The sequence below is a fragment of the Balearica regulorum genome, chromosome 1, assembly GCF_011004875.1.
Source record: "Balearica regulorum gibbericeps isolate bBalReg1 chromosome 1, bBalReg1.pri, whole genome shotgun sequence".
Lineage (NCBI taxonomy): Eukaryota > Metazoa > Chordata > Aves > Gruiformes > Gruidae > Balearica > Balearica regulorum.
Window position 1 is genome coordinate 74,213,494 of NC_046184.1, and position 17,236 is coordinate 74,230,729.

The following is a 17,236-nucleotide window of genomic DNA, read 5'->3' on the forward strand; positions in this document are numbered from 1 at the left end:
TTTGATTAAAAAAACCCCTCAAACCCACGGGGTTTGGTTTAAATCCTTGAAAGGACTCTCCCACCGAGTGCCTGGAGATGCACACATGCTCCACACCTCCCCTTTAACAGGCCCTCAAGCTCGAGGCTGCATCAACTCTTTCCTCAGGGAAGGGTGGAGGCAGAGCAGGCCCGAGCCATCGGAGCCGCTGACCGGGCTCTCCCCACGGGCCGCGCCGACCGGCAGCCCCCGGGACACGGCCTCCGCGGCGGCCAGGGACGCCGAGCAGCCCAGCCTGAGGGCTAGGCGCGGCTAGCGCGACACCCGACTCCGGGCCCGGTAGACACAAGGCGCGATCCCGGCCCGGCTGCGGGGGGGGGGGCTGAGGGCGGCCCCAGCCCGGCCCACCGCGACCTCGGGCCGCCCGCAGCCGGCATTGCAGTGCCGGCCATCGATGACTCGGCGCTCAAAGCACCCTGAGTGTCCTTGGAAGCGCCGCCGCAGCGCTAGCGCGGAACCCATCGAGGAATCGGCGTTCGATTTTCAGCGGGGTCTCTATACCCGCGGCGCCATCTTGGCGTAGGGGCGGGGCCATACCGGTAGTGGCGAGCCGCGCGGCGGGGCGCCCCGGGCCCTTGGCGCCGCCGGCAGAGGCGGGCGGAGGGCTGCCTACTCCCGTGCCAGCTCCCTACGTCCGCTTTGCCGGCAGCTTGCAGTGGTGACCTAGTAAGTAGCGCATGCGCCCAACTGCCGTTCCCTCCCCGCCAGGTTGCGTCACGGCGCGCGTGCCGCAAAGCCGTTAGGGCGCTAGGTTCGTGCAGCGGCGCCGGGCGCGGGCAGACAGCCGCAGACCGTTGCTCGTCCGCGGCGCGTGCGCGTCAGTTCCCCCGTCACCCCCCCTCCGTCCCTGTGGTTGCCGCTCCATGGGACACGCGCTGTTGTTTTCTCCCTGCAGCGGGGGAAAGGCGGCGGCGGCGGAGGAGGAAGAAGAAGAAGAAGAAGAAGATGCCGGGGAAGCTGAAGGTCAAAATCGTGGCAGGGCGCCATTTGCCGGTGATGGACCGCGCCAGTGACCTGACCGACGCCTTTGTGGAGGTTGGCGGGAGGGGCGCTGTGCCCCGGAGAGGGAGGGAAGGGGCGGCCCCGCCGGCTCATCGCTTGGGCCCTTGCACCTGCCACCGGGCCCGCGTGGCTGAGGCACCTGCGCGGGCGGGCAGGGGTGGGGAGCGGGGCGCACCTACCGCGGCCGCGCGGGACGCCCCCCGCTGGCCGGCCGCCCTGTCGTGACAGGTGCCGCCGCCGTCACGTACGCTGCCGCCGAGGGCTGCCTGGGACGCTGCTGGTCCCCTCAGCAGCCCCGCCCTGGGACGCGTTTCGTGCCTCCGCGCTCGGCCAGAGAGCTGGTGTGTTGGCTGCTGTCTTCTGCGCCGGCTCCGGCTAGGTGGGCTAGCGTGCCCCGCAGAGGGGCCGCAGAAATGGCAAGGAGCACCCTGAGCCTGTGTCCGCGGGGATGTTTTTAAAGCAGTTGGGGGTTTGCCCTTGGGTGTGATTTTTAGCTGACAGCCGTGTAGAATTTGAATGGCGTTTTAAGAATATTCTGGTCTTTTTCAGCCTCTCTCGGCTGAAGGTTGTCCGTGAATGGCTCTTGTTGATATGGCAGCCAAATGGAGTCCATTTCAGGATTCAATAAACCAGTTGTAAGAAGGATGGAGAAGTAGTAAAAGCATGTTTAAGTCAGTTGTGTCTCTGAATATATGAAGTGCAGAGTGGTTATACAGGTTTTACTTTTAAGGCCAATATTCATATTTCTATTTAAAGTATTTGAAATACTAAAATATTTTTGAAGATTATTTTTATTGGACAAATATTAAATATTGTTTACATGTTTAAATCGCTTTAATGCACCAGAAGTATCTAAGCTCAACCTTCTTTATAATCATATAGCTAACAGGTAATATGTAGGGCATTTCTCAGGAAGGGATTGTAAAATAAATTGATGTGATCCTTCAATTTTATGATTCATTATTTCCAATATGAATAACTTAGAACATGTCAGTAACATTCCATAGATTCAGAAGTCATACTCTCAGAAAAAGCAAAGAGATCTTTAAAAATGGAGTGCTAAGTAAATGCATGCTTGTACCACAAATAGTAATTGAGGTTGGCGCAATACTGGAGTTAAGGTAGGAAGACAGAATGTCTTTCTAGAACTGTATAAATTGAGAAGTCTGATAATATCAAAATAGATTTTGAGTATATAAATCTTGATTTGGTTTGGTGCTTAAAAATTTGATTGTCATTAGACAGTAAACACATTGCTTAATGGGACAGTAAATTGGTACTACAGTGAAAATGCATTTCTCCTGTGCTTTTCAATGGAGCTGAAAAAATACACGCTTCTGTTTTATTACATGAATGACAATCATTTAACTTAATATATCAGTGTTTGGTTTCAGATGTTTTGTCAGTCAGTTTTTAATTTATAAACATTTATCTTGCAATTTTAAATTTGATTAATAGGCATCCTACAGTGACTTGATGTGTGCTACTAGGAGACAGGGAGAACAGCAATAAGAAATAGCAGTTCTCTGATGAGTTTCATTTGGCTTGGTTTTTTTGCTGCATTGAGGAGAAACAGCTTTCCTCTGCTGTTGGTCGCTTGTTCCCAATCCTGCTCCATCTGTGCCAGCCCCACTGTCCGAGTAGCTATGTAGCAAAATAGATCTGGAAATTCATCTGGTTAAAGACTAGCTTAGCAAAAAAGGAAAATAAAATTTTTCAGAAAGATCAGTTTGCTTAGCTGGGTTAACATGCAGTTTCCTGAATGTTTTTGCACAAATAAGGCTAAAGAAATATGTAGATGAGGCCTTGGTTTAGGACTGTTAGAAAGACTGTGGAAACTATCTTTTCCACGTGTGGAGTAGGCAAGGCAGCAGGTGAGATTTATGTTGAAATAAATTGAGCTTGAAAATATGGTTTCATTTTTCAGTGTAAGGTTGCTGAAAATCTTTACAAAATATTTTCACTTAATGTTACTTCAGCTTTTCATTTTTATTTAAGGTACCAGTTCATTATTAGCCTTTATTTTCCTTGTTAAATTTTCTAATATAAATCTAGAGTTAGAAAAGAAAATGAGAAAAGACTTTAGAGCTCTTACTTGGCTCAGGTTGTGCATAACTTGGACTTTGCCAGCATGTGTGATCTGGAGCAAATTAGCACAATTTCTTCTGTAATTGTGCTTCTAAATTTGTACAGTGGACAGCAGTGCAGTATGTGATTATCCCTACTAGCTTTAATGAACTAACTTGACTACTGGAGAAGTTCAGTTATAGCTGCCCGGGGCTCCAAGGGAACTAATTTACTCCCTAGATATCATATAAAAATAGGTTGGGTGGAGCTCTGGGCTGTTGTGTCTTGACAGCTTCTGGTATATAAGATAGCTCAGTTAAAACTAGTGTCAATATCACTTTATTATACTTTGTGTGATAAATACACTTTCTAAGTGGCAGTGCTGTTAGTTTTCTAGTGTACATAGGCTGCATCCATGTTCTGATAGCTCGATTGTTTTACACTAAGGTTACTTAGTCCTGTGTTTTCATATCACTCTGGCTTTTAACTTTAAAGCTTACTTTGAACTAACTTCTTTTCAAAAAGCACTACTGTTCATTGAATCAAATAGGGGGGTGTACAATTTATTTGTTAATTTGGTCACAAATGGTGTACAGAGTTCTGTTGACCGAGGTATGTACAATTAATATATACAGAGCTCAGAGTGAACTCCTACTCTAGTTCTGCAATGCTTTAGGCTTTTTAAATGAACTGGGAGTACGTAAGCAAGTGCACAATCTCTTTAGTGTTGGGGTATGCACCTATGCAAAATAATCACCTTATTACTGAAATGTATAAAGTGCTTATTTAATACTTTTTTGAGCAAAAGTGTTTAAAAAATTGCTATACAGATTTCAAAAGCTAAGCCTAAATTTAGTCTCCAAAATCCACTTAGAATTTTAAAAAGAAAACAACATTCAAAATCCACAACTATCTTTAACTGCAGCATTTCTTTTATATCAGCACACTCATTTTCTTAAGAATCCTGAATGTATTAAAAACCATAACTTTCAGTATTTGTAAGTATACTTGGTATGAGTTGAAGTACTAATTGTTTTTATAAGCAACTCTCAAGAGAAGTGCTAGTGTTTGGAATGAAAGCTGCAGTGAAATAAAGGCTCTTGCATTGTGCAGCATAGTTTCTTGATGTATGGAACATCAAAGAAATTAAGTTTAAAATAAAACAACCAAATGGGGTCGTGTCCTGAAATAGACTCCTCTGGAGACCAAATGGAGGTTATTGAAATAGGCTATTAGGTGGTTGCAGGTACATTCATTGGTAGAAGTGTGGAGAATATTTAAACTTTGCTAACTGGAGATTACAGGGGTATATAGAAAGAGATACGTATATAGATATTGAGTCCCTGTAACCTTTCTGCTTATATGCTTTCTGGAATTTTCTGTATTTTAAGAAAGGAATAGAAACTGATAAGATGCTTCCCCCTTGCTGCTCTGAATTTACTGATAATGTGTCCAGCATATCAAGATTGCAGTAAATGGAGATGGTTTCAGTTATTTTTTGGTGTGTATCTGGAGAGATTTCTTAAATTTATGAAATAAATCTACTGATGTTACCATTTTATTTCTACATTTCTTTACAAATTGCTAACAAAGTTGATTTAGAAACCCCAGAGAGAATGTTAGTAAGGCATAAACTATCAGTATTTAGATAGAATACTTTTGCTTACAGTATTTCTAAACAGAAGGCAAAGAGAGTATACCAAGTGACTGAATAGCCTATACAAGTGATATTTTTACTTCTCAAGTGATTGAGGAAAAGAAACAATTTTAAGAGTGGGAGAGAGAGAGATTTATTGGAAACGTTGATACGTGGAAAGTTACTTACTGATATATGTGAATCAATTAAAAAAGCCACTCTCACTGAAAATAAAAGGATTTTTTGATAATATTGAAACATGTATTTGAAATTATTTGCATGTGTAGATTTAATGAGTTTCTAAATTTATTAATATTTATTATTAATAATTGAATGCTTGTATTTTTAGGTAAAATTTGGAAATACAACATTTAAGACAGATGTGTACCCTAAATCACTTAATCCCCAGTGGAATTCTGAGTGGTTCAAATTTGAAGTAAGTATTTTTTAAGAGTTTGTATGTACCTATATAGACTCTTTGATTTAGATGCCCTTAATGAAGTAATTTCATTTCAGGCAGAAAATGAGTTTTGAGGAGTGAAATGTATCTCTCTTTAAATACACGTGAAGCCTTTTCAGCAAACCTATCTACAGTTAGACCTTGTTTGCTAAAGGTGTCTCATTGGCTTTTTAGGATTGTTTGTAAAGATAAAAGCTTGCCAGATTGGATCCAACTCAAATGTTATTCTGGGTAATACTAAAAAAGACAAGACAGAGGTGAAAGTTGGCGAAAAATAGCATTATGGATTAGGTTTTCAGATATCAGTACGAGTATGCTTGTATTTTTTTTTAAAGGTGTAATTTTGAGTAAGGAAATCTAATTGGTATTAGAAATGTTACTTTGAGTTGCAAAAATAATGCACTTGACAAAGAAGAAAATGGAGAATTCCTGTGAGAAAATTACAAAATAAAGAGCTTGGAAAATAATTGTCAGACAGTTTCTTTTCCTACTTCCTTGTGTAATAATGAGGGCACTCAGCATTTTCCTGTAATTGCTTGTTGCTTTCCAGGATCTAATTCATTTGTGTCCTTTGTCATTATGACCTGAAAAAGTGTTTACGTACTCTGTTGTTGCTACTGCATTTTTTAGTGACTTCTAAAAAAATAATTATGTAATGGTATTTAGAATAAATGAATTGTTAAAACATTTGAATATATAGTACTTGTTCATTTATAGTGTTCTGAGATAATATAGTATAAACATGGTTGTAAATATATGTGCATGTAATGAATGATGTAATAACTGGTAATGTTAGAAATATTTTAGAGCAAATATAAAATAGTAAGGTTAGGCAAATTATTCATCAACATGGAATGCTTAACTAAGAGCATCTCTTAGTCACCAATCCTGTTGATTAAGAAAGTAGTACTGTGGTGTTGAAATTGAATCAGTTTTCTTTTTTTATCTTTCATTTCCTGGGGTCTTTTTTTTGGGGGGGAGGGGGAAGAGCTGATCTGTGTAGAGGGTTGACTCTGTTCATACAGAAAGAGGTTTTTTGACAATAACAGAAGTCTCAAAATTCTATCTTTCTGCATGGAAAAATGGATTTGGGAAAGAAAAGAGCCAAACAGCAAAATTTAAAAAAAAAAAAAAAAGGATTCCACATTTCAAAGAGTGGAAAAACACTAACCGCTTAAGACATCGTGTGTGTGTGTGTAGTTTGATCTTTTTGCAAGACTACATGTTATAATTCTGCAAACGCTTACATGAGTCATCCCATTGCATTTAGCAAGCCTGATTCTTGGTTTGTGACGTTCAACGGAAAAAGTTGTAGAACGTCTATCTTTGTATGTCCTAAGAAATAGTTGAGGTATCTGCAGATGGATTATTGCATTTATTTAGAAAAGTGCACGTCTGAAATTACTGAACAGCAGGTTGTATAAAATGTCTTCTTTTAGGCCACTGACTAGTTTGGAAGGGTGAGAGCACCAATAATCATAACCTCAGAGTATAATTGGTCCCCTGAGATGCTTTATCTTAAATTTTCTTCTTCCCTTTTTTTTTTTTTTTTTTTAAAAAATGAAGATACACTTGTGGAAATATATTGTGGAAATGGGTAGACAATCTAGGGAATGTGACTTAAATCATGTGAAATTTTAAAATGTGTAATCACGATGATAATCTTGCTTTTCTGTTCTTCTCCCAGTGATAACTCTGGTTCCAGGAGCTCACCAGGCTGTGAAGGGTAAAATCAAAATAAGTGAACGCATTGTTTAGATACAAGAAATCAAAATTACAGATTTATCTGTGTCAGGTCATTGTACATAACTAACTCTCCTCCTTTTTGCATTTATTTTTCAGCAGTGTTTCCCTGCATTATTATTTTTTTTTAAGTACTCAGATTCATGTTAATATTTGTTTCTAGGTAGATGATGAAGAGCTGCAAGACGAGCCTCTCCAGATCACAGTTCTTGATCATGATACCTACAGTGCTAATGATGCCATTGGCAAAGTGTACATAGATATTGATCCTTTGCTCTATAGTGAAGCAGCTACAGTTATTTCAGGATGGTTTCCAATTTATGATACCATTCATGGTAAGATTTGCTAATTTAGAAGTAAAACAATGTTGTTTGAGATGTAATCTGCTTCTTACAATCTTCATTTCTGTAAGCTGTCTTCAGAAATTTGTAGTAATTTTAGCCTTGGGAGCTGGAAAGCTACTTTTCTGGTGTTTGTTTCCGTATTTCTGGCATAGTAGTTCAGACTAGTGCTTGGCAGAACGCCTTCCATAGAACTTGTGACAAGGAGAAAAATTCGTCACATGGTATTTAAAATAGTTACTACAAAATTCACATTAAAAAAAAAGACCCAAACGTACTTTTCCAATTACCATATGCTTACTAAAAGAATATACTTTTGCTGAAGTCACTTGGGGTGTGCCTTCCGGCGATGTTGGATAAACTTCACTTGAGATGGAGGGGCAGGATGTGACATATCATCAACATAAACGACAGGATGAAATTCCTTTTCCCTGCGGAAAGTATTCTCAATGCTAGGTAGATTTCATCAGAATATCTTGAAGGTATGAGAAAATGAAGTTAATGATATTTTTGCCTTTGATTTTAATGAAACACAACTTTTGTCCCAGAAAGTCAAGGTCGGTTTACAGCAATTAGCTCATTGCTTGAATACCTGATTGCAGAACGTTTGTGTGGTTGTCATTCCCACCCTTGTTCATTATCCAGTGTGAATTAATGACCTAACTATGTTAAAAGCTAATTATAAATCATTGTTGGGAAATAATGGTATTTACTAGATGATCATCATAACTGATGCAAAGTATTTTTTTGCATGTAGAACAGTTATATTGAAGAGGGTTTTTTTGAGAAATGTTGTGTGTATTTTTCTTATTTATCCTTTTATTCTTTTCACATTTTCCTGTTGTACATTTTCTTTTGAAGTTAAATTCGGTGAGCACTTGTCTCTGGATATGTACAACTTCTGTGTCAGAGAGAATTAGATTTTTCTAGATTTGTTAGTATTTCATAGCTTTTTTCTATTTGTAAAATTAGAATTCTTATGTTTTCATACTCATAGCAGTAGCTTCTAATTATCTTGATTCTTGGCAAACAGTAATTGATGCTTCCTTAAAAAATAATCAGTATAATGTTTACAAATTTTTATTAAAAAAATTGGTTTTGCTCCTCAACATGATTACTTGTGAAAATATATGAATCTGAGGCACTTCCTCTTACGGTAACTGAAGGCTTCTTTCTATTGACTTTTTGGAATATAGATCTAGGTGACTTTATTGCAATAATGTCAATCTACAAATTAATGCTCTTGTTTGAGTGTCATACTTGTGTGATAAAGGCTTCTGAAGACACTAGAGATCAGACTTATCAAGAAGTTTAGTCCTTGGTATGTCAGAACCTTTTTTGTTACTGGATGGGGAAAAGAAGAAAAAGCTCAGAATGAGAAAGTAGAAGAATCAAAAAGGAATGGCTGTGTGTTGAGGAAATAGTCTATGATTAGTAAGGTTTAATTGTGGCCAAAAATTAAGCTTTATCTAAAAAGTCTGTAATAACTTATTTTTTATGTATTTCTTCTTATAGTCAAAGTATTTTACAAACATTTACTGTGCCACTTTGTGGTTCTAGAAAGAACCATAAATTTTCTCATTGGATTGAGCTTTGGAGAGTAGTTTTACTGCAATTTTGAAACTATTTCAGGGAGAAAACGTAAAAGCTTTTCAGTGTGGTCACGACTCCAGTTTCAAGGTATCTATACTCAAAGTTAGTACTTCCGACCTTTTGTGCTAAAGATATCTTGGGATTTTATACCTTTCCTACATCGATGATAGAGGGCAAAGAGCAGAGAGAGCACTTGCACACTGCAGCAGAGGCCACTGCAGTATCAGAAGGCTGATGGCTTCTCTTCTCCTAATCCCATCTTTCTTCTAAAGTCTTGGTGCAGGAGATGTTTGAGGACTGTTGTTTGCATAGCTTCAGCCTGAAAGGCTGGGCAGAACTAGAAACTTCCTTGGAGATAGCATCTCAGCAGCAGGCCTGAGAGGCAAGGAAATGTCTTCCTGCTCCTCTGGCCCAAGCTAGAATTGACACCGTGAACCGCCAGTTGAATCAAGCGGTTTTAGCAGGGTTGTAGTACGTTCTTTGTATTTGTTTCTGATACAGCTTCTCATTTTTCATGTTTTTTTTATTGATAGGTATACGTGGGGAGATCAACGTGGTGGTGAAAGTAGATCTCTTCAATGATTTAAACAGATTTAGGCAGTCATCCTGTGGAGTCAAGTTTTTTTGCAGTAAGTAGAGGAAAAAAGTTAATTTGAATAGAATTCCCCCCCCTTCTTTTCTTCACCTCTTCTGTCAGTTTCCCTTCTTTCACCAGCTCATTGCATAAGCCCAGTGGAGATTACATTGAAGCCAGTAGAAACTGCAGAGAACTGTTTAGTTTGCTTTTCTTTTTTAATAGATTTTTACTATTCATGTTTCAAAACAATGAAAATAACTGGGTTTTTTTCCCCTTTATCTTTTTAAGTTGCATTTCAGTGCAAGTGCATACGCACGTTGTGTTATTTTGGGTGCATATCCTGTTAAAGAGGCACATAGTGAAAAAGTTTCTTAATGGTACATGTTGTAACTGATACACTGGACAATTATCATGTTCCAGGGTCTTCAGAACAAAACTGCTTGGGTATGTCCACATTTTAACAGAAAATCATGTGAATTACTTTCTAGAATCATTCACATCGCTTTTTATGTGTAATTTTATGTTTTTCTTGGAATTCTTGGCTCATAGACTCATGCCTTATACCTTTTATATATATTTTTTTAACAGCTACATCTATTCCTAAGTGTTACAGAGCAGTAATAATTCATGGATTTGTGGAAGAACTTGTAGTTAATGAAGACCCAGAATACCAGTGGATAGACCGAATTCGTACACCAAGGGCATCAAATGAGGCTAGACAAAGACTTATTTCACTCATGTCAGGTATTAAACATGTAGGCCATAATGGTTATTGCTGCTTTTAAAAATATTCACCATTTAAATAAGTGACTTGCTTAAGACAAGATGGTATATTATTTGTGGTATTAATTCTGCTTATTTTTTCAGTTCTCAGTGTCTTGTGTTTCTGAAGGTCCTGTTGTCCTAACTGATGGCCAGTATGGCTGGTGGTTTTTTTTTTTTTTCCTTCCTTCTTGGTGAGGTTATGCTGCGGTCTAATTGTTGGTTGTTTTTAGCAAGGTCAAAGAATCTCGTGGAACTTTCATGAATATGTTCTTAACCCATATGAGGAGTATTACTAGAATTTTGACTCAATTAAAGTAACAAAATGCTCCACCCTCTTTGATCTACTTTGAAATATGCACCATCTCAGATACAGTTGGTATTAATACTTATCTTACTCATCTTTTTGAAGTCAGGATTGGCTCATTGTTTCTCAAGCATACTTCTGTATTGCCTTGCATTGATTCTGCAGGACATACCTGCAATTCCTGGGGAGACCAGTGATTAGAGTCAGTTGATGTCTCCACGATATCAAGTATCTTCACAGATTATCTTTTATTTTGTATTACTGATGCTTATGAACAGCAGTTTTGAACTGAGATTGTCCTGGTTTAGTGCCAATAGAACAGAACAAAACACCCCTACTCTAGAGCACTTGCGTACTAAGACGAGACAATCAATAGAGGTGGACAACATTGAATGTGTAAGGAATACAAAGAAATGATGAAAAATAACCACCAGAATGATAGGCAGTGGTATCAGTTCTCTAATGGGCTCTTAATGTTGTCAAGTTTCTTGTAGATACGGCTGTGCTTTAAGGAAGATACTAAAAAAGTGAGTTAGGTTTTGCAAGCATGTATCTTTAGTAAGTGGGGCAGCATAAAAGAGATTATGGAGATGTTACTCAGTATCTTCATTAGGAAAGCCAGCGTGTTTTGAGGAAAAATGTGAAAAACTAACATTGTCATAACTGACATGAATTCACTTTTTATGAGGTTTTTTAATATCGCTCCCCTGGTATGTCAGTTTATAGGATTAACATATACATATCTCTTGGCTTGCTAAATAGTGAAAGTAGATAAAGTAGCATATGTGGAAGTATTCTGCTAGATTCTATTAATATTTTTATTCATGGCAGTAGTTAAGAGGAAAAACCACAAAAGACCTCATAGCAATACTGTTTCATGTCATATAATGCTTCACATTGCAATCATTGTTACTGGTGGCCACGCCTAAAGAATCCTGATGAAATCTGTAATGTCTGAGAATGACCCAGACTGATTCATAGATCTCTGTCATACTTTGTATTGTATATGTAAAAAAGAACCCAGTCTCAACCTTGGTTTGAGTGGAATCCATAGCAATTTTCACTCATCTAGAAACTTTGATACTCTACCTCAACCTTAGAGATTTTTCAAGACCAGTACAGGCACAATTTCAGCCTCTATTGAGAAGTTTACAGTAGGAACCCGTTCTGGTAATTTTAACACCAAGCTCTAGAAAGCAATAGTGATCGTTTCATTCCACTTGATTTCTTAACATCGTTGACATTGGGACTGTTAGACTGTCCTTGGTGACAGTGAGGCTTTTTCAGTTTGTTAACAGAAGATTTTGGAAATCTTTCATTTTCATCAGAAGAGAGATGATGTTTTCCACCTAGTATTACCAAGGCTATCTAGCTACATAGATCAGTGAACTTTTTTAAACATCCTGGTAAGTAAGCACCTATGGCAGACCCTTCTCTGATAGTTACAGTCTTTCAGTCTTTGTGTGCAGCTAATAGAGAAGTGACAGTCTCTTGTTTGCAGTGAGAGAGTGGCATATCTGGTATCGTGTTTTCTTTATTTGGTGTTACATTTTGTAGATGTCTGCCATATTAAACACTATTAATTTAAAAAGAGCAAAAGTTATGAATTAGGTTGAAATAGGCTTAAATAAGTTTGCAAATAAAAAAATTATAGATGCCTAGTCACATGGATTTCAACGACGTTGCATTATTCTGAACCGTATGAAGGAGTATTTAGAAAATTACGTGTGTTCCAGCACATATCTGGACCATCTCTTTCTTTCTCTTGCTAAATAAGTAAAAAAAAAAAAAAAACAAAAAAAAAACCCCAAAAAACTAATGAAAATAAAACCAGAGAAAAACATTTCTGAAATAACATGTTGTTTTGGCAATCAGAATAGATTTGGAGGAAAAAGGAAAAAAGCTGTGCAAATCATAAATATCACACTGTTATAGGAGGCAGAGATTGTGACCAGCTGCTTGTTACAACTATTTAAGATTGGATCTATTGCCTGTTTTACTGACTTGGCTGGCAGTTCCAAAAGCAGGGGCCAAAGACCACAAAAGAGAATAGGGAAAGTTCACTGCAATTATGAGCTCTTTACCTTTTGTTTTGTAGGTGAATTGCAAAGGAAGATTGGCTTGAAGGTGCTTGAAATGAGAGGAAATGCTGTTGTTGGTTATTTGCAGTGTTTTGATTTGGAGGGAGAGTCTGGACTAGTTGTGCGCGCCATAGGAACAGCCTGCACGTTGGATAAATTAAGTAACACATCAGCATTTTTACCTGCATGTAACTCCCCATCCAAAGAAATGAAGGAGTAAGTATGAATTAGTAGGGAAACAAGTTTCATCTCTCTTCTTTTCATACTCATTCAGTTTTGCATAACCAGCGTGACTTCTTTTTTTCCCCAGAATTTGTTTTTCTTTTGTAGTTTTATTTGTCTGCAATTCAGTTTATATTCCGGAATTTGGATATGTTTTAGGTTGGTTTACTTATGTTATTTCTTTAGAAGCTGGAGTGGTAATCCTTATTTAATATGACTTTTCTGAATTTATGTAGCAATGGTATTTATGTATCCTTGGGTTGTGATCCACCAATTTCCTAATAATGAGTTCTGCCTTGATTCTGTGTTTGTACAATGAACACTTTTTTGAGGGCTTCTTATGATCTACCTTCTGTTCAATATTTTCCAAGTTCAGTACAATCAGGTTTCAGCATTTATGTTGAGCATGTAAGAAAAGATAAATTTTGAATCCAGACGGTTCTGTCAGTGATTTAGAGAATGACCCTGAAGTAGTCTCGTGTTTTCTTGTGTGCTTTGCTTTTTACTGTTACAAAACAAGTAGGACTATTGCAAAACAGGTAGAATTAAACAATATACTTGCAGAGAAAACTTTTTTATGATGAGAGATAGAATTTCTTGATCTTTGTTATATCTGCTGCAGCACCGAACACAGTTTGAATGTTGGGGGTTTTTTTAAATGTGCATACAAAGCAATAGAAAAATTCTTGTGGTCGTCTTCAAATAGTTACTACTTTGTTGCTTGAATAAATTATAGTTACTTTCTGTTTGGTAGAGCAATCAAATTTCTGGAAGGAAAAAAACAGTACCAAAAAGTATACTACTTATGCTATGTTTCCAGAGGTATAAATTAAATTAGCTATTTTCATTAACTTGAACTGTTGTGTCATTACAATAGTAATTAGGCATTTTTGTCAGGTAGGCATCAGTATGCTCTGACTTCTCAAAAATTACTGGTTTCTATTTCAAATCACAGCTTAAGTTGTCTTAATTTTAAAAATCTGCCATCAAAAGAGCTTCTGGATACAATGCAGCATAAAATAACAGTGATGATTTAAAAATAAAAAAAAAAGGTGAACAGGTGGACCTGGTAACTACCAACTTAAAAAAGCATTCATAAATAAATCAGTAGCTTTCACTCTGCAGCAAAATGTGGAAAATCCACCTCCTAAATAATCCATGCACAGCTTGGTGGTGGATATTGTCAGAATCATTGTCCCTTGGTCCAAAAAATGGGAATGTTTCTGAAAGCCAGCAAGATCAACTAATACTTCTTATTCTTGGCTCTATACTAACTTGATGCCCTGTTGCCAGAGAATCAATTACGCATTCACAAGCTAGTGCTTCAGCTATTCCTTTCTGTCTTTTTATTTCCTCTGGACTCTTGCATGCTAGGAAATTAAATTCTTAGAGTCTGCTTAAAGTAAGAGATCTCCTCTAGCTAAACTTCCCTGAAATCAAATAACATAACTTTGCAACCTGTTTGTATGTATTGTTTTCTTTTCTTCCACCTTGGCTGCAAATTCTCTCAGGTCTCCGCTGGTTCATCCGCCAAGCCATGGATGCCGCTCGACTCACAACAGCCCAATTCACACTGCTACTGGCTCACGACTTACTCAGAACTTCTCTGTGTCTGTTCCCACTCTCATCTACACTGGTACGAGACTGCTCAGACTCAAGAGCTGGGGAGAGGCAGGCCACAGGCACAGTGGTCGCAAAGTGCAGGCAGGCAGGCAGTGTAGGCAGGTACCACCCATCTTTTCTCCCTCATTTTCTCATGGAGAAACCTTCTATTGTCAGTGAAGAACTACACTGTGTGCAACTGCTGAAACAAAGGCAATAGTTTCTTGAAAATGCATTGGAGTCTCTTCCACAAAGCCACACTCTTCATTTCTTTTTAACCTATTCACTTACTAAGAAATGAAGTAAAATAAGTTGGTGTATCTGGGGAACACTCGCTATTTTACAGTCATTAGAGGAAATCATGTTTTGATTGGAGTTCATAATTGCTTTGAAGCATAATTCAGCTGTGGTGCTTAGGTTTTAAAATGGTTATAGGAAGGGTATGTGCCCCTTGTGGAAGAGATGGTTTTAGAGAGCAGGTAAGTCAATCTGTGCATAAGTGAACTGTTTGTCAATATAGTTTTCCCATAAAGATTCTCCTCTTTGCTCTGTTTTTAGCTGTGGCATGCTGCTGATGCTATAGGATAAGGAAACATTTTTTTTCCTTAAAATGCATATGTGTGTATATACATAAATGTATGAATATGTATAAACACAAATATAATTTGAAATCATTTTTTCTTTATTGAACTAACTCAAAACATTGTGTATTTGACCAGATTTTAAAACCATAAACTGTTTTCAATTTTTTCTTTTGCATATATATATTTATTTTTTTTATCACATCTCATGCCTTTCATTTGGCTTAATTGTTTCATTGTAGATTATCAGCATCTATCTGTAGAATGCTGAATGGGTAAACCAGCGTTTATTTGCCTCTGGCCTCATCCCTAGTCTCGCACCTAAGGAATAGCTGCTGGCCCTGCCCCAATCCCATCCTGGTGTTTGGATCATGCTGCTGTCAGCCAGGTCCTTTGGCACAGGATTACTGAATATGTTTCCACCTTCTTCTGGCAGGATTCCCTTCAATGAAGATCCCAATCCCAATACTCATTCATCAGGACCCTCCACCCCTCTGAAAAACCAAACCTATTCCTTTTCACCTTCCAAGTCCTACAGTCGACAGTCCTCTTCTTCTGACACAGATTTGAGTTTGACACCCAAAACTGGTAAGGCGCTTCCACCCACTTTTTGTTTAATTTGTGTTTCTCTTTTTATATTTTCATTCAACCCCTTTTTGCTTTTTGGCATTTAAGTTATCAAAATGATGTGGAAATTGGAGACTTCAGGTAGCACACCTCAAGCTTGAAAGGGTTTCTGTAGGGTGAAAATTTAAATCCTGCCTATATTTCCACTATTCTGGATGACATTAAAATGACATTTGTAATACAATTGTATTCAAGTCGAAATAAAACATCTCAGAGCGTTAAGGGAGTCTTAAGTAATTGCCTTTTTCTTATTTCCTCCATTTCATATTACAAATCATGGAAGTACATTTCTCACCACAATACGTTATGGACTGTGTTACTAAAACTATGTAGTCTTCAAGCCTAGTGTGTTGTGCTATAAGTATATTGTATACGTTTCTCTGTGATTTTTAACTCCTTTTTGCAAATGTGACACTAGAAATGTAGCAGCTGCTGTCTTTTTATTCTTCTCGGTGTATGGAAATGGCTTTACATACACAGTATACATTTTGAAAGTAAATTATACTCCAGCCATCTTCAAAAAACATTTTTCTTTCTCCATTGATGTATCATTTCTTCCACTTGTTGTTTTGTCCCTCCTTATTTTTCTGTCTGTGGTTAGAACCATGTCAGTAATAATGTCAGCACAGCTCAAAGAATTACTGTCTGTTTATTCTCCATTATGTGACCAATGCCCTGAGTTTTGCTACTGTAGGGCAAAATATTTTGCAGAATTGTTTATAAAAGTTTGGTTGCTTTTTAAATGTTGCTTTAAATTGTGGTATTTGATGCTCGGAACACTCTTGTCTCCATCTAACCTAGACAATTTTAAGCATATTAAAGTAGTTGATTCAGCTTTACTTGATAGTATCCCTTTCAAGAATTTTTCCAAGCAGATAAGTTAAATGTTGCATTTGAATGCAGTTATATTAAGTATTTTACCCAGTTTATTCCTTATATGTCTGTTAAAAAATGTTCCCAGTTAGGAAGCAGTCTTAGTGCTATCTTATCTGTCCTGTTTTTAAACAAAGCACACTGATTTTTGTCCTTTTGTGTAAATGATGACTGCTTTGTGGATAACCCATGATGGTCACTTGTTTAAAGGACCTACTAATATAACTGGATCCTTATTATGTAGGAGAACCACAGGTTCATATGCTTGGTATACTGAATATTTGAAAACCTCTTTCTTTTGATCAGATTTTCCATGGTAAGGATCATGTCATGTAAAGGATTTAAATGTAACATAGATGGTCATCTTTATAGAGGTAAATGTTCTGAATTTTTCAAGGTACAACTCACTGCGAATTTGTCAAGTTTTTAAGGCAGGAAACCTGTATTGTTCCTGGCAATGTTAAGTAGGTGGATGGGCCTTCTTATCTTCAGTCAGTTCATTCAGAACTGAAACAGATAATATAATTGATACCTCTTATTTTTAGGGATTTTTCAAGTACATAAAGACATTTTTAGCTATCTTTTTAGTATTAAAGCTAACAGTGGGCATCCTTTTGCCTACTAGCACTGTCTTTTTAACAGCTTTTAACACTGCTACTGAAATTTGTCCTAAGAGGATTTGCCAGTTGCATTTAAAAATTCTGTATCTTGGTTTTACATACG

The 17,236-nt window shown here is 38.0% G+C and overlaps 1 protein-coding gene across 28 annotated transcripts in view; it reads left to right on the forward strand.

Moving 5' to 3' along the window:
• The first annotated feature begins 437 nt into the window (after positions 1–437).
• C2CD5 (C2 calcium dependent domain containing 5) overlaps positions 438–17,236 on the forward strand; it is a 66,771-nt gene continuing 49,972 nt past the window's right edge. For 15 of the 28 annotated variants that reach the window (XR_012836366.1, XR_012836367.1, XM_075758334.1 and 12 more), the window contains exons 1-7: positions 787–1,074; positions 5,094–5,180; positions 7,111–7,282; positions 9,415–9,510; positions 10,047–10,202; positions 12,626–12,824; positions 15,450–15,601. Coding sequence is in view for 26 of the 28 variants with exons in the window: in XM_075758334.1 (XP_075614449.1) it covers positions 985–1,074; positions 5,094–5,180; positions 7,111–7,282; positions 9,415–9,510; positions 10,047–10,202; positions 12,626–12,824; positions 15,450–15,601 (952 nt within the window). In the remaining 2 variants the exon portion in view is untranslated. Of the gene's footprint in view, positions 706–756; positions 1,075–1,305; positions 1,677–5,093; positions 5,181–7,110; positions 7,283–9,414; positions 9,511–10,046; positions 10,203–12,625; positions 12,825–14,341; positions 14,467–15,449; positions 15,602–17,236 lie in introns of those variants that run through there. The other 13 variants (XM_075758404.1, XM_075758425.1, XM_075758436.1 and 10 more) reach the window with 5 other exon arrangements.